The 20,225-nt window shown below is 40.4% G+C and overlaps 1 protein-coding gene and 1 pseudogene across 3 annotated transcripts in view; one reads left to right on the forward strand and one right to left on the reverse strand.

Moving 5' to 3' along the window:
* The window catches only part of LOC102405260, a 93,615-nt gene that overhangs the window by 67,473 nt on the left and 5,917 nt on the right, over window positions 1-20,225 (reverse strand). For all 3 annotated transcript variants that reach the window (XM_044932343.2, XM_025268362.3, XR_006546471.1), the window contains exon 2: window positions 56-278. In XM_044932343.2, coding sequence (XP_044788278.1) covers window positions 56-86 — 31 coding nt within the window. In that variant the 5' untranslated portion in view covers window positions 87-278. The remainder of the gene's footprint in view (window positions 1-55; window positions 279-20,225) is intronic.
* LOC123330383 lies at window positions 5,497-6,327 on the forward strand (annotated as a pseudogene).

Genomic DNA, 20,225 nt, shown 5'->3' on the forward strand with positions numbered 1-20,225 from the left:
AGAGTGATACTACTAGGTACTAAGTATTACATACAGACTTAAAGAATTATTATACCTAATTTCAAAGCAGTGTATGGTAACAGCATAATGGATAGACATATAAATCAGCATAAGAGTGCCAAAATAGAACAAAAAGCCAGTTGGGACCGGGGTCCGGTGCGGAGAGCCCTTCGTCCTGGGACACGGGGCGCGGCCGGAAAGGCGGCCGCCCCCTCACCCGTCACGCACTGCACGTTCGTGGGGCGCCTGGTGCTAAACCATTCGTAGAGGACCTGCTTCTGAAAAAAAAAGAAAAAAGAAAAAAAAGCCAATCTGCTTTTAAGACCATCCATTGATTGGAGGGGGTTGGGGGGGGGGGGGGCGCTGAGTACTGTTTTTTTCAACTCAGAATTACCCACCACCAGTACTTTTGAAACGGAGAAGGCGATGGCACCCCACTCCAGTATTCTTGGCTGGAAAATCCCATGGATGGAGGAGCCTGGTGGGCTCCTGGTGGACTGCAGTCCATGGGGTCTCGAAGAGTCGGACACGACTGAACAACTTCACTTTCACTTTTCACTTTCATGCATTGGAGAAGGAAATGGCAACCCACTCCAGTGTTCTTGCCTGGAGAATCCCAGGGACGGGGAAGCCTGGTGGGCTGCCATCTGTGGGGTCACGCAGAGTCGGACACGACTGAAGTGCCTTAGCAGCAGCAGCAGCAGTAATTTTTAAAAACAGTTCTACCTGTACTTTTTGGTGAGATCTTATCTCTTAATTTATTACAATAAATGTCCCCTCATATTACTGAGCATATCTATAATGTTGCTTTAAAATTCTTGTGTTCTAATTCAACTTCTCAATCATGTTGAAGTCAGATTCCATTGACTGCCTTTTCTCTTGGACAAAGATAACATTTTCTTGTTTCTTTGTATATTTCGATTATTTTTTTTTTTTACTATATTTTGGACATTATGATTCTGTGGTTTTCTGATGAATACTGATATTTTTATTGCAACAGGCAGTTAACTTGACTGAGGTAAAAACACCAAAGTGCTTTTCCTGTGTGGGCAACCGCTGAAATCTCTGTTCAGACCTTTTCGATTTATCTGGACTGCTTGAAAACTGTCTCATGCAAGCCCAGTTCACGAGTCAAGTGACGATGTGGTGAGTTTATAAACAAAATGTAGAGCTCCCCTGTGAGTCTGTCATTTCCCTACTAACTTTCCAGCTGCTGTGTGGCATGTGTGCCAAGTGGCTTCAGTCATGTCTGACTCTTTGCGACCACATGGACTGTAACCTGCCGGGCTCCTCTGTCCATGCGAATCTCCAGGCAAGAACACTGGAGTGGGTTGCCATACCCTCCTCCAGGGGATCTTCCCGACCCAGGGATCAAACTCGTGTCCCTTATGTCTCTCGCACTGGCAGGCAGGTTCTTTACCACTAGAGCCACCTGGGAAACCCTCCAGCTGCTGAGGTTACCCCAAATTCTGCCCTCTGGCTGTTCAATCTGAAAGTCTGTCAATATCCTTTTCAAGTTTTGTCTTGGCCTGCACACTGGGGTAAAAAATGTGATAAACATAGGACATTCACGCAGCGCCATTCTCCTTTTCCAAACAGATACCCATCCAGTTTCTGCCTGCTTTTGCTTGTTCCCCTTGTATTCAAGCAGTTAAACTTTCATCTTTTTGACAGATTGTAATTGTTACCACAGAAGGATTGTTCAAAAGGTGGTACTCCTTCCTTAGGAAAGGTAAAAATGGTCCTAGAAGAACTGGATATCTATAGGGTAAAAAATGAATCTTAACCCTCCACTCACACAAGAACAAACACAAAATAGATCAGAGATTTAAATGTAAAAACTGAAGCTGTATATTCCAGAAAGAAAATCTCTGTGACTCTGAGGTAGACAAGGAATGCTTAGATAGGATGCATGAGTCAAAATAAAAATGAACAAACTGAACACCAATGTTAATCTTATGACTCATGCATTTTGTGTTCAATCTAAACAATCTTTCTCTACCTCAGTCACAGAGATTTTCTTTCTGGAATATACAGTTTCAGCTTTTTCAGCTTTTACATTTAGATCTCTAATATACTTTATGTTCATTTTTGTGTGAAAGGAAAATTAAGATTCACTTTTTTTCCATATGGATATCCAATTAAAAGACACTTGCTCCTCAGAAGGAAAGCTATGACAAACCCAGACAGCGTACTAAAAAGCAGAGACATCACTTTGCCAACAAAGGTCCATATCGTCAAAGCTATGGTTTTTCTTGTAGTCAAGTATGGATGTGAGAGTTAGACCATAAAGAAGGCTGAGCACTGAAGAATTGATGCTTTCAAACTGTGGTGCTGGAGAAGACTCAGGAGAGTCCCTGGACTGCAAGGAGATCAAACCAGTCAACCCTGAAAGAAATAAACCCTGAATATTCATTAGAAGGACTGATGCTGAAGCTCCAATACTTTGGCCATGTGATTCGAAAAGCCAACTCATTGGAAAAGACTGAAAGCCAAAGAAGAGGGCAGCAGAGGATGAGATGGTTGGATAGCACTACAGACTCAATGGACATGAATCCGAGCAAACTCTGGAAAACAGTAAAGCACAGCTATGCTTGGTGTGCTGCAGTCCATGAGGTCGCAAAGAGTGAGACGTGACTTAGAAAATGAACAACAAACTGAACATCGTCAAAACTAAAAACTTCTCTAGAAAAGACATCGTTAAAAAATGAAAGTGCAGGGACCTTTCCTGGTTGGTCCAGTGGCTAAGACTCTGCGTTCCCAAGGCAGGGGGCCTGGGTTCAGTCCCTGGTCAGGGAACTAGATCGCACATGTCACAACCAAGACACGGCATGCCGCAACAAAGACCAAGGACCCTGCATGCCACAACTAAGACCCAGTGCACTCAAATAAATTAAAAAAAAAGAAAGTGCAAGTCTCAGACCAGAAGATATTCTGAACGAATGTTATTAACCAAGTACTTCTATATAGAATATAAGGAAACTTCAAATTCTCAATAAAAAGAAGACAAGCCAGTTTTTAAATTGGCAAAAGATTTAGGTAGACACATCATGAAAGAGATCCGAGTACCTAATGAACACATGAAAATGTGGTCAGTGTCACTGGATATCAGTAAAGTACAAATTAAAACCACAAAGGGATACAAACACCCACCAGAATAGCTAAAAGTTAAATGATTAACATTTCCAAGTGTTGGCAAGGATATGGAGAATTGCAACTCTTATACATTCCTGAAGGGAACCTAAAATCATACAAATACTCTGGAAAACAGTTTGACAGTTTCTTATAAAATTGAACAATTACTGTGTGATCCTGTAATTCCACTTCCAAGGTACTTAACCTAAAGATTACACACAGACATTCAAAGCAGCTTTATTCATAATGGCTTCAAACTAGAAACAACCCAAATTTCAATCAAAATATGAATGGATAAGCAAATTATATACATATAAATACATACAGATAAATAATACCATAATATTGATATACACTAAAATAGGAGTTAATGTCAAAAACATAAGAGAGAAACAAACTAGATACAAAACAGTACATTCTGTATAACTTCATTTATTTATATGACATTAGAGAAAGTCAAACATGGACATGGTTCTATGCTAGTTTAAAACTCAATCCAATTGTTGGATTGTGGCCAATTTCCTGTGCCTATTTCTTCTGGGTTACCTTGGTGGATTTCTGTTCTTTAGGGCTCTGATTGGATACCCCCTAGGAAATTTGTTTTAGATGAGTGTTCAATCCTGTTCTTTCTATCCATAATAATTCTAGATGGGATCCTCTCACCTGGCCAATTAAAAATACCTGCTCTGAGGCCGGCCATAGATTTAAGTTTTCTCTTAGGGTCATTTAAACTCAATCGGAGTGATGAGCTAAGTCTCAGTAAGAAATTAACTTCTCATCTATTAAAAGGAAAACTCCTACAATTATGGGGAGGATCTACATGGTTAACACCAGGCTATGGTCATTTAAGTTTAAAGACTCCTCCATGTTGGGAACGGTTAAATCATACTAAAAATGATCAACCTGGTAATTGAGACAAGGCTGGGTGCTTTATGAACTATGCCGGCTATTACCCTTAGAGAGAGTGATTGGTATGGAACTCAGTGGATTTGTGGCACTAATTTATGGCCTTGATATCTACAGGGATGATACGAAGGTGTTGCCTGGGATTCTCATAATTTAAGGTCATACATGTTAACAAATTACAGATAACCCCAACCAATCTACCATTGGTATGATCCCAATGGGTCAAAGATCTGTATTCTACTGGTATGACCATTTAGCAACTTGTGTGTGTGTGTGTGTGTGTGTTTGTGCATGCGCGCGCGCCTTCAATGGGGTTGGAGGATGTAATTGACTTTGACAACTTTCATAAGCTTTAAATGATAGTAACTGGGCTATTAGCCTATTGAATTCTGAGATCTGAATGATGAGAAAGGGAGTGCTACACAACTGCAAGACCCTTGACACCTTACAGCACCTCAGGGAGGTATCTGTGCTATAATTCAAACTGAATGCTGTATTTTTGTACCTGATAAATCCTTTAATGTAACACATTTGAACCACATAAAAAATCTGCTCTAAGTGACCCATTCCCTAGTCTTGACAATCTTTAAAGAAAAACTGGTGTGGGAGGCTCATGGCTAAAATATTTACTTTTAATTCCACTAATGTTATTAACTATACCATTTGTATTCTGCTTGTTCACAAGATTATTATTTCTTGTATTACCAAGTATATGACTGAGCTTTCAATGGAAATGATGACTAGACTTGAAGCAGTTGATCAAAAGTATAGTTCAATATATGATCAATGATTGTAATAGTGTAACTCTAGAAGGCAATGGCACCCCACTCCAGTACTCTTGCCTGGAAAATCCCATGGACGGAGGAGCCTGGTAGGCTGCAGTCCATGGGGTCTCGAAGAGTCGGACACGACTGAACAACTTCACTTTCACTTTTCACTTTCATGCATTGAAGAAGGAAATGGCAACCCACTCCAGTGTTCTTGCCTGGAGAATCCCAAGGATGGGCAAGCCTGGTGGGCTGCCGTCTATGGGGTCACACAGAGTCGGACACGACTGAAGTGACTTAGCAGCAGCAGCAGCAGCACAGCAAGTCAAAACAAATCTATAAAGTAAAAGCACATTAGTGGTTGCCAAGGATTAGCAGAGAGGAGATAGAAAATGACTCTAAACAGGACAAGGGAACTTATTGGGGTAAAAGGCAAGAATGGGGAAGAAGCTGTATCTGAGAAGATATTGATCAAGAATTTTACAAAACTGATGGGATATATCAAGCTATGATTCAACCCTACAAAAGGATAAACAGTATGCATTAAAAAAATATATAAGCCTAAGCATATCATTTTAAAACTACTTAAAATAAAAAAATGGATAATCTTAACAGCAATCAAAGAGGTAAGTTCCTTTTTAAGTCTGATACCTAACTTCCAAGGAAAAATTGTAGAGATCAGAAGGTAATGGAGGGCACGGTGTTACGACTGCAGCAGTATGGCTCCGGCGGCGTGGGTTGCGTTGTTTGGGACGCTGCCATTGTCCTTTCTAAATACCTGGAAACGCCCGGATTTTCCGGCGATGGGGCCCACGCGCTGAGCCGGCGGTCGGTGCTAGAGCTGGGCTCAGGCACCGGGGCTGTGGGGCTCATGGCCGCTACCCTCGGGGCAGATGTTATAGTCACCGATCTTGAGGAATTGCAAGACTTGCTGAAGATGAATATTAATATGAACAAGCATCTTGTCACTGGTTCTGTTCAAGCCAGGGGGGGAAGAATTAGAAGACTTCCCTTCTCCGCCAGACTATATACTGATGGCTGACTGCATATACTACGAAGAGTCTTTGGAGCCACTGTCGAAAACCCTAAAAGATCTCAGTGGGTCTGAGACTTGTATTATATGTTGTTATGAACAGCGAACAATGGGAAAAAATCCAGAAATCGAGAAAAAATATTTTGAGAATTAATGACCCACAGGAAGCTGCAGAAGTAGTACTTAGAATCCCATTTGTGTTTCACCCATCTTCCTCCTGTGGTCACCCAAATGCTTCTTATGGCTCCTTCAACTAGACTTTGACTTTGAAAAAATTCCTTTGGAAAAACATGATGAAGAATATCGAAGTGAAGATATTCACATTTTATACATCAGAAAGAAAAAATCGAAATTCCCATCATGAAATCTTTAGTCATCTTACCCAAGCCTCTAACAACGTGGGTAAGCTAATAACATGAATGAAGCATGTGAATACAGCATGGGAAGATTGTGTTCACAGATTTTTTCAGCATGTCTTTAGGGATCCAATCTATAGACAACCACCACCGGCTGCCTGCAATATGAAAAATGACTTGACTGACTGCCTACCTGCCAATGGGCCTGAAATCCAACTTAGTTTACTTTTAGCTCCACATCAAGTTCTGCTTAAAAGAAACATTGTGTCAGTCACTCCTCCAATAAAAATAGGTACTGAGGTTAGCCTAAAGTCTGCCAAAAATAATGAAGTAGCATGGTTGGCTTGGCGTGTTTTCAGGAAAATAGAGGTAAGTTGACCCAGTTTCTAAAGAGAGGTATCAGTTACTCTTTAATAATGTTTAAATTCAAATCAGTAAATTTTAATTTGTCATCAAGATAAGTTTAAGAGAGGGTTTTAACATTTATACAATGGGTTTTATTGTAAGTATCTTCCACTTCATTGTTTTTTCAGACAACTTTAATATTTGTGTTCTTTTACTTGGGGGAAAAAAAACCAAAAAGACTGTTTTGTGACCAAAGTTCTGTGCTTTTCCTTCACCGTACTGATTATAGTATAATTTACCCTGTGAATTACATAATAAATTATACTGTGGTTGGTTAATAAAGAAGAAAGAAGAAGTCAGAGTGCAAGGGAGGGAAAGATCCCGGTAAAAATTTTTTATTTGAGGATGGAGTGAGAATAAAAGGCCCAGCCTCAGGCTCGTGCATTTATGTGGCTTGTGTACTCTTCTTCCTGTGTAGCTTCCAGGAAAATGTGGCTAAATTCACTGGTGATCACTTATTTATATGAAACAGAAAGCTATTTAAATAACTACAAGTGTACTTCTGTATACATTTACCAAATGCTTTTTTTTCTGTGTGGTCTCTATTTTATGTTATGATAATCATCTGTTTGCAGACTGATCTGTCAGGACTTCCCAGTCACACTGGTTCCAAAGCGTAATAGTAACCAGATGGAATGCTGGTACTTAACAGGCATTGGTGCTAGGTGGCACATTTTATGTGTTAAAATAAACATTGTTTTTGAGATCCTGAAAAAAAAAAAAAAAGAAGGTAATGGAATTACATCCTCAAAGGAATGGGAACATTGAACTAACCATCCATAACTGACAAAACTACCCTTCATCAATGAAGATGAAATAGACTTTTTCAAATATATGAAAAATTGTGAGAATCTGCCCTCAACAAATTCATATTCAAATAAATACTGAAGGGCATTCTTCAGGCAGAAGGACAATGATTCCACCAACAGAAACTAGGAGACCCAGGAAGGAATGAAAAGTCACCCAAAAAAGGTAGATCTACAATAATGATAAATCTTATAGGATTTTAAATACCTAAAAAACTAAAATACAAACAGCAAAATATGAAAACATGAGATAAAATGTAAGTTAATAATAGATTTGATAAATCAAGGGTATAGAGCAGAGGGAAATTAAATTATTTAAAAAATCAATCTAAGACAGAGCAAGAAAGGAAAAAATGAGAAATAATATGATGGTAAGTATCAAGTCAATATATTTTTACAGGCTAATATATTAGTAATTATATTAAATAAAGAAGGGTCAACTGCAGGGGTCTGATTTCTAACCATTTGACTCTTAAGGACTCCAAGACCCCATTATCTTGAGGCTGTATGACTCTAACACTCAGCCTCTTGATTACTGAGAACTGTATCTCCTTACTCTCAGCATAGGATATATATTATCAATATAGGAGATACACATTGATCAGCCTACAGGCTTACTGCTCTTTTTTTTTCTCCAGCACCTAAATTGCTTCTGGACCCTGGGGACTTTTATATGCTTGTGGGAGAGGGCATATTATCAGTGAAGGTTATCTTTTCGTCCACTGTGCAAAAACAAGAAACATTACCTACCCACTGTTTTTAATTCATGTCCCACCAAGTGAGCCTAGTTTTCATTTTCATTTTATAGCATTTTCCTGCTAACTGCAGTAGGGAACTAGGTCGTGCCCAGGGAAAGTAATGAAGGTGCAGAATGTATGAGGACAGCAGTGACAAGTTATCATACAGACCCAGAGGTTTAAAACAACAGAAATTTATCCTCTTAATTCTGGACACTAGAAGTCTGAAATCAAGGTAGGAACATGGCCCTTGCTCCCTCTGAAGAGTTGAGAGAAGGCTCCCTCTTTCCCTCTTCTTAGTTTCTAGTGGTTGCCCACAATCCTTTGTGTTCTTTGGTTGCAGCTGCATAATTCCAATCCCTGCTTCCAGAATCTTGCCTCAGTGTGTATGTGCTCCCAGTGTCTCTGTATTCAAACCTCCTTCTTTCTCTTATAAAGACACCAGACACTGGGTTAGGACCCACCCTAATCCAGTATGATCCCATCTTACCTTGGATAAAATCTGCAGAAACCTTCAGCTCAGTTCAGTTGCTCAGTTGTATCCAGCTCTTTGCGACCCCATGGACTGCAGCACACCAGGCTTCCTAGGCAAGCTCCCAGAGCTTGCTCAAACTCATGTCCATTGGGCCAGTGATGCCATCCAACCATCTCATCCTCTGTCATCCCCTTCTCCTTCTGCCTTCAATCTTTCCCAGCATCGGGGTTTTTTCCAAGGAGTCAGTTCTTCGCATCAGGTGGCCAAAGTATTGGAGTTTCAGCTTCAGCATCAGTCCTGCCAATGAATATTCAGGACTGATTTTGGATGGACTGGTTGGATCTCCTTGCAGTCCAAGGGACTCTCAAGAGTCTTCTCCAGCACCGCAGTTCAAAAGCATCAATTCTTCGGCACTCAGCTTTCTTTACAGAAACCTTATTTCCAAATTAAAATCACATTCACAAATAACAAGGTTCAGACTTAAAAATATTTTGGGGTAAGAGACGGGGGTACACAATTCATCCCACAGCAGAGACTCTCTCTAAATTTAAGAAGCTGTACAAAGTTCTAATAATTCCTATCCATGTTCTTCAGGTCTGAGTTTCTGGAATTCCCTTGGGCCTCCTGTTAGCTTTGTTTATCTCTGTGGATAGTGCTTTTTAAATGACCCTAGCCCTCTGAACTTACAAAACCTATAAAGCCCTCTCTAGGGTTTCCCTGATAGCTCAGTTGGTAGAGTCTGCCTGCAACGCAGGAGACTGGGGTTCGATTCCCGGGTTGGGAAGATCCTTTGGAGAAGGAAATGGCAACCCATTCCAGTAAGCTTGCCTAGAGAATCCCATGGACAGAAGAGCCTGGCAGGGTACAGTCCATGGGGTCACAAGAGTTGGACACAACTTAGTGACTAACCCACCCAGCCTTCTGAACTTACAACTCCTATAAAGCCCTCTCTACAAAAATTTCTCTTTCCAGGTGACAAGCTTGATGGTGGAGTTAGAATCAATTCCTATCCTCCTGACAACAGGGATCAAATCTTTATTATCCAATATAAAGCAGAATAGAGTATGCTATTCAATAAATTAAATTCAGCTGTGTAGTGTTTCTCATGGGACCTCATCATTACCTTTTAACTGAGCTTTGCCATGTAAGAAAGATCTCCTTATGATTTTCCCTCACACTCCACATCCTTGCTTTCCTCCCTCTGAGACTATTTGATAGTTTTAAAAATCTCCTAGAAGGCACTTATTTAACTTCTGAGAGTAGAACCACAGCAGTAGATATAATGGTCATCTGAGTTAAATTCACCCATTCCAGTCCATTTTAGTTTGCTGATTCCTAGAATGTAGATGTTCACTCTTGCCATCCCGTTTGATCACTTCCAATTTGCCTTGATTCATGGACTTAACATTCCAGGTTCCTATGCAATATTGCTCTTTAAAGCATCAGACCTTGCTGCTATCACCAGTCACACCAGTCACATCCACAATTGGGTGTTGTTTTCGCTTTGGCTTCATCCCTTTATTCTTTATGGAGTTATTTCTCCACTGATCTCCAGTAGCATATTGGGCACCTACTGACCTGGGGAGTTCATCTTTCTGTGTCCTATCTTTTTGCCTTTTCATACTTTTCATGGGGTTCTCCGGGCAAAAATACTGAAGTGGTTTGCCATTCCCTTCTCCAGTGGACCACATTCTGTCAGACCTCTCCATCATGACCCGTCCGTCTTGGGTGGCCCTACACAGCATGGCTTAGTTTCACTGAGTTAGAAAAGGCTGTGGTCCGAGTGATCAGATTGGTTAGTTTTCTGTGACTGTGGTTTCAGTCTGTCTGCCCTCTGATGCCCTCTCTCAGCACCTACCATCTTACTGGGGTTTCTCTTAGCTTGGACGTGGGGTATCTCTTCACGGCTTCTTCAGCAAAGCGCAGCTGCCACTCCTTACCTTAGACGTGGGGTATCTCCTCTCAGCCGCTCGCCACTCCAGCACTGTGCAGCCACTGCTCACCGCTCATACTGTCCAAAATGACAGAATGATCTCTGTTCGTTTCCAAGGCAAACCATTCAATATCAACGGTAATCCAAGACTATGCCCCGACCAGGAACGCTGAAGAAGCTGAAGTTGAATGGTTCTATGAAGACCTACAAGACCCTCTAGAACTAACACCCAAAAAAGATGTCCTTTTCATCATAGGGGACTGGAATGCAAAAGTAGGAAGTCAAGAAACACCCGGAGTAACAGGCAAATTTGGCCCTGGAGTACAGAATAAAGCAGAGCAAAGGCTGATAGAGTTTTGCCAAGAGAATGCACTGTTCATAGCAGACACCTTCTTTCAACAACACAAGAGAAGACTCTACACATGGACATCACCAGATGGCCAACACCAAAATCAGATTGATTATATTCTTTGCAGCCAAAGATGGAGAAGCTCTATACAGTCAGCAAAAACAAGACCAGGAGCTGACTGTGGCTCAGACCATGAACTCCTTATTGCAAAATTCAGACTTAAATGAAGAAAGTAGGGAAAACCACTAGACCATCCAGGTATGACCAAATCAAATCCCTTACAATTATACAGTGGAAGTGAGAAATAGATTTAAGAGATTAGATCTGATAGACAGAGTGCCTGAATAACTATGGACAGAGGTTCGTGACATTATACAGGAGGCAGGGATCAAGACCATCCCCAAGAAAAAGAAATGCAAAAAAGCAAAATGGCTGTATGAGGAGGCCTTACAAATAGCTGTGAAAAGAAGAGAAGTGAAAAGAAAAGGAGAAAAGGAAAGATATACCCATTTGAATGCAGAATTCCAAAGAATAGCAAGGAGAGATAAGAAAGCCTCCCTCGGTGATCAGTGGAAAAAAATAGAGAAAAACTATAGAATGGGAAAGACTAGATACCTCTTCAAGAAAATTAGAGATACCAAGGGAACATTTCATGCAAAGATGGGCTCGATAAAGGACAGAAATGGTATGGACCTAACAGAAGCAGAAGATATTAAGAAGAGATGGCAAGAATACACAGAAGAACTGTACAAAAGAGATCTTCACAACTCAGATAATCACGATGGTGTGATCACTCACCTAGAGCCAGACATCCTGGAATGTGAAGTTAAGTGGGCCTTAGGAAGCATCACTACAAACAAAGCTAGTGGAGGTGATGGAATTCCACTTGAGCTATTTCAAATCCTGGAAGATGATGCTGTCAAAGTGCTGCACTCAATATGCCAGCAAATTTGGAAAACTCAACAGTGGCCACCAGACTGGAAAAGGTCAGTTTTCATTCCAATCCCAAAGAAAGGCAATGCCAAAGAATGTTCAAACCACCACACAATTGCACTCATCTCACATGCTAGAGAAGTAATGCTCAAAATTCTCCAAACCAGGCTTCAACAGTACGTGAACTAAGAACTTCCAGATGTTCAAGCTGGTTTTAGAAAAGGCAGAGGAACCAGAGATCAAATTGCCAACATCCTTTGGATCACTGAAAAAGCAAAAGAGTTCCAGAAAAACATCTATTTCTGCTTTACTGACTATACCAAAGCCTTTGACTGTGTGGATCACAACAAACTGGAAAATTCTTCAAGAGATGGGAATACCAGACTACCTTACCTGCCTCTTGGGAAATCTGTATGCAGGTCAGGAAACAACAGTTAGAACTGGACATGAAACAACAGACTGGTTCCAAATAGGAAAAGGAGTACATCAAGGCTGTATATTGTCACCCTGCTTATTTAACTTATATGCAGAGTACATCATGAGAAACACTAGGCTGGAGAAGCACAAGCTGGAATCAAGATTGCCGGGAGAAATATCAATAACCTCAGATATGCAGATGACACCACCCTTATGGCAGAAAGTGAAGAAGAACTAAAGAGCCTCTTGATGAAAGTGAAAAAGGAGAGTGATTCAGAAAACTGAGATCATGATATCCAGTTTCATCACTTCATGACAAATAGTTGGGGAAAAACAGTGGAAACAGTGGCTGATTTTATTTTGGGGGGCTCCAAAATCACTGCAGATGCTGACTGCAGCCATGAAATTAAAAGATGCTTACTCCTTGGAAGGAAAGTTATGACCCACCTAGACAGCATATTAAAAAGCACAGACATTACTTTGCCAACAAAGGTCCGTCTAGTCAAGGCTATGGTTTTTCCAGTAGTCATGTATGGATGTGAGTTGGACTATAAAGAAAGCTGAGCACCAAAGAATTGATGCTTTTGAATTGTGGTGTTGGAGAAGACTCTTGAGAGTCCCTTGGACTGCAAGGAGATCCAACCAGTCCATCCTAAAGGAGATCAGTCTTGAGTGCTCATTGGAAGGACTGATGCTGAAGCTGAAACTCCAATACTTTGGCCACCTGATTAGAAGAGCTGACTCTTTTGAAAAGACCTGATGCTGGGAAAGATTGAAGGCAGGAGGATAAAGGGATGACAGAGGATGAGATGGTGGGATGGCATCACCTACCCAATGGACATGAGTTTGGGTAAACTCTGGGAGTTAGTGATGGACAGGGAGGCCTAGCATGCTGCAATCCATGGGGTCACAAAGATTCAGACATGACTGAGCAACTGAACTGAACTGAAACAAATAGAATTTACTCTCATTTTAAAAAGCTTTTAAAATAATTTTATTTATTTATTATGGATTTCACTGCTGTGTGGACTTTTCTCTAGTTGCAGAGCATGGGGGCTTCTCATTGCAGTGACTTCTCCTGTTGCAGAGCAAGGGCTCTAGGGCACGTGGGCTCAGTAGTTTTGGTTCCTGTCTCTAGAGCGCTGGCTCAGCAGTGGTGGCACATGGGCTTAGCTGTTCTGAGGAATATGGGATCTTCCCGGACCAGGGATCAAACCTGTATCTCCTGCACTGACAGGTGGATTCTTTACCACTTAGCTACCAGTGAAGCCCTACTCTCATTTTTTTAATTTAATTGAAATCTTACAAATAAAGTGCCAGGCCTGGATTGATGCATTGGTGTTTTCTATCAAATATTCAACAAAAAATTAAAAAATAAAAACAATCCTATACAAAATATTTCAAGAAACAGAAGAATAAACACATCTCAGATCATTTAAAGACAGCAATGTCCTAATTCTAAAACCAGACAATCACAAGTAAGCAAAACTAAGACGATTCTCCCTTACATGTGTGTGTTATGTCACTTCAGTTGTGTCCAACTCTTTGCAACCCTATGTACTGTAGCTTGCCAGGTTCCTCTGTCCATGGGACTCCTCCAGGCAAGAATATTGGAGCGGGTTGCCATGCCCTCCCCTAGGGGATCTTTCTTTTTTCTCTCTCTCTTTATGACTAATTTCTTCCTGGTTCTTTCTTTATTTTTTTAATATAAATTTATTTAATTGGAGGTTAATTACTTTACAATATTGTATTGGTTTTGCCATACATCAACATGAATCCACCACGGGTATACACGTGTTCCCCATCCTGAACCCCTCTCCCACCTCCCTCCCCATACCATCCCTCTGGGTCGTCCCAGTGCACCAGCCCCAAGCATCCAGTATCGTGCATCGAACCTGGACTGGCGATTAGTTTCATATATGATAGTATACATGTTTCAATGCCAATCTCCCAAATCATCCCACCCTCTCCCTCTCCCACAGAGTCCAAAAGACTGTTCTATACATTTGTGTCTCTTTTGCTGTCTCGTTTACAGGGTTATCGTTACCATCTTTCTAAATTCCATATATAGGGGAGGAGCCAAGATGGCAGAGGAGTAGGACAGGGAGAACACTTTCTCCCCCACAAATTCATCAAAAGAGCATTTAAACATCAAGTAAATTCCACAAAACAACTTCTGAATGCCGGCAGAGGACATCAGGCACCCAGAAAAGCAACCCAACTCTTCGAAAGGAGGTAGGAAAAAATATAAAAGACAAAAAAAGAGACAAAAGAGGGAGGGAAACTCGCAGATTGTGAGCCCTACAGTAACTCCCCCAGCAGAGAAGCAGCGCAGACGTCTGCACACGCCATTAGCAAGCGGGGGCTGGGCAGGGAGGCGCAGCGCGGGCTGCATCACTTAGAGTAAGAATCTGGCCTGAATATCCTGAGCGCTATCTGAGCGAAATAATCTGGGCTAGCAAACCAGACTCTGGGATATCTACCACGCGAAAAGCCAGCCCTAACCTAAGACACCGCCAGGCCCGCGCTCAGAACAAAGGACTGAACAGAGATAGCCGGCTGCAGACCTTCCCCCTCCGTCGACAGGCAGCCAGAGCCGGAAGGGGGCAATCGCAGCCCCAGAGAGACATTATCTATAAAACTGTAAGCAGGCTTCTTTGCTAACTAAAACTTCTTGGGGGTCTGGACGGTCAACATCTGCCTGAGAAGGTGTGCTGGTTTTACACCCAGATAACCGAGTGGCGGGGAGGCGATAAGTCCCAGCATTGGCGCTCGCCAAACACCTCATCACCTGAGCTGCTCGGACCTGGGAAGAGCACAAAACGCAGGCCCAACCGAGTCTGCGCCTCTGAGGACTACCCGAGTGCCTGAACCTGAGCGGCTTGGACCTGGGAGGTGCATGCAGCCCAGGGCCAGCCTCGGATTGTTCCCGGCAGAACAACCTAGAACCCGAGCAGTGTGGGCAGGGAGGCTACACGCGCCGTGAGCAGGGGCAGACCCAGTGTGGCTGAGGCACTGCGAGCGCACGCCAGTGTTATTTGTTTGCAGCATCCCTCCCTCCTTCCCCACAGCGCAACTGAACAAGTGAGCCTAAAAAAAAAAAGTGTCCTCCACCGTCCCCTTTGTGTCAGGGCGGAAACCAGACACTGAAGAGACCAGCAAACAGAAGAAGCTATAACAGAGGGAAACGCCTTGGAAGCTACAGGCAATAGATTAAAACCCTGTGGTTACTACTGACTACATAAGAAGGGGCCTATAGATCTTGAGAAATATAAGTCGGACCAAGGAACTAGCCAAAAATGAACTGAACCCACAATACTCACAACAAAACCAGAGACAGTCCTAGATATATTTTTACTATTTTTACGATCATTCTTTCTTTTTTTTAATTCAAAAAAAAATTTTTTAAGTCCTCTATTGTTCCTTTAATTTTCACTTTTATAACCTATTACTTTGCAAAAAAAAAAGAAAAAAAAGACCCTATTTTTTCTTCAGCAAACTTCATATATATATATTTTATAATTTTTGACCTTTTTTTTTTTTCTTTTTTTTCTTTTCTTTAACATTGTATTTTTGAAATTCCAAACTCTACTCTAAATTCTTAATTTTAGCTTTTTGGTATATGTTATCAATTTTTGTACCTATAGTTTTTTTTTATAATTTCTGTGACTTTTTTTTTTCTCTGTTTCTTTCTCTTCTTCTTTTATATAACATTGTATATCTGAAATTCCAAACTCTACTCTAGATTTTTAATTTATGCTTTTTGGTATTTGATATCAATTTTGTACCTGTATTTTCTTTATAATTTTTGCGACATTGTTTGTTTTTGTTTGTTTGTTTTCTCTCTTTATTTTTCTTCTTCTTTTTTTTAAACATTGTATTTTTGAAATTCCAAACTCTACTCTAGATTTTTAATTTTTGCTTTTTGGTATTAGTTATCAATTTTGTACCTGTATTTTCTTTATAATTTTCGTGACCTTGTTTGTTTTTCTTTGTTCGCTTTTTCTCTCTTTCTTTTCCTTCTTCTTTTCTTTAACATCGTATTTTTTAAATTCCAAACTCTACTCTAGATTTTTAATTTTTGCTTTTATGTATTTGTTACCAATTTTGTACCTTTAAGAACCCAATCTTCAGGACCCATTTTTCACTAGGGAGCGAGATTACTGGCTTGACTGCTCTCTCCCCCTTTGGACTCTCCTTTTTCTCCACCAGGTCCCCTGTGTCTCCTCCCTAACCCCTCTCTACTTTACCCAACTCTGTGAATTTCTGTGTGTTCCAGATGGTGGAGAACACTTAGGGAACTGATTACTGGCTGGATCTGTCTCCCTCCTTTTCAATCCCCCCTTTTATCCTTCTGGCCACCTCTGTCTCCTTCCTCCTCCTTCTCGTCTCTGTATAACTCCGTGAACATCTCTGAGCGGTCCAGTTGTGGAGTGCACATAAGGAAGTGAATACTGGCTAGCCCACTCTCTCCACTATTGATTCCACCTCATCTCATTTGGGTCACCTCTAACTCCCTCCTCCCTCTTCTCTTCTCCATGTAATGCTGTGAACCTCTCTGAGTGACCCTCACAGTAGAGAAACTTGTCATCTTTAACGTAGATGTTTTATCAATGGTGCTGTATAGAAGGAGAAGTTTTGAAACTACTGTAAAAATAAGACCGATAACTGGAAGCAGGAGGCTTAAGTCCAAACCCTGACTCCAGGGAACTCCTGACTCCAAGGAACATTAATTGACAGGAGCTCATCAAATGCCTCCATACCGACACTGAAACCAAGCACCACACAAGGGCCAACAAGTTCCAGGGCAAGACATACCAAGCAAATTCTCCAGCAACAAAGGAACACAGCCCTGAGCTTCAAGATACAGGCTGCTCAAAGTCACCCCAAAACCATAGACATCTCATAACTCATTACTGGACATTTCATTGCACTCCAGAGAGAAGAAATACAGCTCCACCCACCAGAACACCAACACAAGCTTCCCTAACCAAGAAACCTTGACAAGCCACCTGTATAAACCCACACACAGTGAGGAAACGCCACAATAAAGAGAACTCCACAAACTGCCAGAATACAGAAAGGACACCCCCAACTCAGCAATTTAAACAAGATGAAGAGACAGAGGAATACCCAGCAGATAAAGGAACAGGATAAATGCCCACCAAACCAAACAAAAGAGGAAGAGATAGGGAATCTACCTGATAAAGAATTCCAAATAATGATAGTGAAATTGATCCAAAATCTTGAAATTTAAATGGAATCACAGATAAATAGCCTGGAGACAAGGATTGAGAAGATGCAAGAAAGGTTTGACAAGAACCTAGAAGAAATAAAAAAGAGTCAATATATAATGAATAATACAATTAGTGAAATTAAAAACACTCTGGAGGCAACAAATAGTAGAATAACAGAGGCAGAAGATAGGATTAGTGAATTAGAAGATAGAATGGTAGAAATAAATGAATCAGAGAGGATAAAAGAAAAACGAATTAAAAGAAATGAGGACAATCTCAGAGACCTCCAGGACAATATTAAACGCTACAATATTCGAATCATAGGGGTCCCAGAAGAAGACAAACAGAAAGACCATGAGAAAATACTTGAGTAGATAATAGTTGAAAACTTCCCTAAAATGGGGAAGGAAATAATCACCCAAGTCCAAGAAACCCAGAGAGTCCCAAACAGGATAAACCCAAGGTGAAACACCCCAAGACACATATTAATCAAATTAACAAAGATCAAACACAAAGAACAAATATTAAAAGCAGCAAAGGAAAAACAACAAATAACACACAAGGGAATACCCATAAGGATAACAGCTGATCTTTCAATAGAAACTCTTCAAGCAAGGAGGGAATGGCAAGACATACTTAAAATGATGAAAGAAAATAACCTACAGCACAGATTATTGTACCCAGCAAGGATCTCATTCAAGTATGAAGGAGAAATCAAAAGCTTTTCAGACAAGCAAAAGCTGAGAGAATTCTGCACCACCAAACCAGCTCTCCAACAAATACTAAAGGATATTCTGTACACAGGAAACACAAAAACGGTGCATAAAATCGAACCCAAAACAATAAAGTAAACGGCAACGGTATCATACTTATCAGTAATTACCTTAAACGTAAATGGGTTGAATGCCCCAACCAAAAGACAAACACTGACTGAATGGATACAAAAACAAGACCCCTACATATGTTGTCTACAAGAGACCCACCTCAAAACAAGGGACACATACAGACTGAAAGTGAAGGGCTGGAAAAAGATTTTCCATGCAAATAGGGACCAAAAGAAAGCAGGAGTAGCAATACTCATATCAGATAAAATAGACTTTAAAACAAAGGCTGTGAAAAGAGACAAAGAAGGTCACTACATAATGATCAAAGGATCAATCCAAGAAGAAGATACAAAAATTATAAATATATATGCACCCAACACGGGAGCACCACAGTATGTAAGACGAATGCTAACAAGTATGAAAGGAGAAATTAACAATAACACAATAATAGTGGGAGACTTTAATACCCCACTCACACCTATGGATAGATCAACTAAACAGAAAACTAACAAGGAAACACAAACTTTAAACGATACAATAGACCAGTTAGACCTAATTGATATCTATAGGACATTTCATCCCAAAACAATGAATTTCACCTTTTTCTCAAGCGCACATGGAACCTTCTCCAGGATAGATCACATCCTGGGCCATAAAGCTAGCCTTGGTAAATTCAAAAAAATAGAAATCATTCCAAGCATCTTTTCTGACCACAATGCAGTAAGATTAGATCTCAATTACAAGAGAAAAACTATTAAAAATTCCAACATATGGAGGCTGAACAACACGCTGCTGAATAACCAACAAATTACAGAAGAAATCAAAATTTGCATAGAAACGAATGAAAATGAAAACCCAACAACCCAAAACCTGTGGGACACGGTAAAAGCAGTCCTAAGGGGAAAGTTCATAGCAATACAGGTACACCTCAAGAAACAAGAAAAAAGTCAAATAAATAACCTAACTCTACACCTAAAGCAACTAGAAAAGGAAGAAATGAAGAACCCCAGGGTTAGTAGAAGGAAAGAAATCTTAAAAATTAGAGCAGAAATAAATGCAAAAGAAACAAAAGAGATCATAGCAAAAATCAACAAAACCAAAAGCTGGTTCTTTGAAAGGATAAATAAAATTGACAAACCATTAGCCAGACTCATCAAGAAACAAAGGGAGAAAAATCAAATCAACAAAATTAGAAAGAAAATGGAGAGATCACAACAGACAACACAGAAATATAAAGGATCATAAGAGACTACTATCAACAATTATATGCCAATAAAATGGACAATGTGGAAGAAATGGACAAATCCTTAGAAAAGTACAACTTTCCAAAACTGGACCAGGAAGAAATAGAAAATCTTAACAGACCCATCACAAGCACAGAAATTGAAACTGTAATCAAAAATCTTCCAGCAAACAAAAGCCCAGGTCCAGACGGCTTCACAGCTGAATTCTACCAAAAATTTAGAGAAGAGCTAACACCTATCCTCAAACTCTTCCAGAAAATTGCAGAGGATGGTAAACTTCCAAACTCATTCTATGAGGCCACCATCACCCTAATACCAAAACCTGACAAAGATCCCACAAAAAAAGAAAACTACAGGCCAATATCACTGATGAACATAGATGCAAAAATCCTTAACAAAATTCTAGCAATCAGAATCCAACAACACATTAAAAAGATCATACACCATGACCAAGTGGGCTTTATCCCAGGGATGCAAGGAGTCTTCAATATCCGCAAATCAATCAATGTAATACACCACATTAACAAATTGAAAAATAAAAACCATATGATTATCTCAATAGATGCAGAGAAAGCCTTTGACAAAATTCAACATCCATTTATGATAAAAACTCTCCAGAAAGCAGGAATAGAAGGAACATACCTCAACATATTAAAAGCTATATATGA

Source organism: Bubalus bubalis, chromosome 18, assembly GCF_019923935.1.
Source record: "Bubalus bubalis isolate 160015118507 breed Murrah chromosome 18, NDDB_SH_1, whole genome shotgun sequence".
NCBI lineage: Eukaryota > Metazoa > Chordata > Mammalia > Artiodactyla > Bovidae > Bubalus > Bubalus bubalis.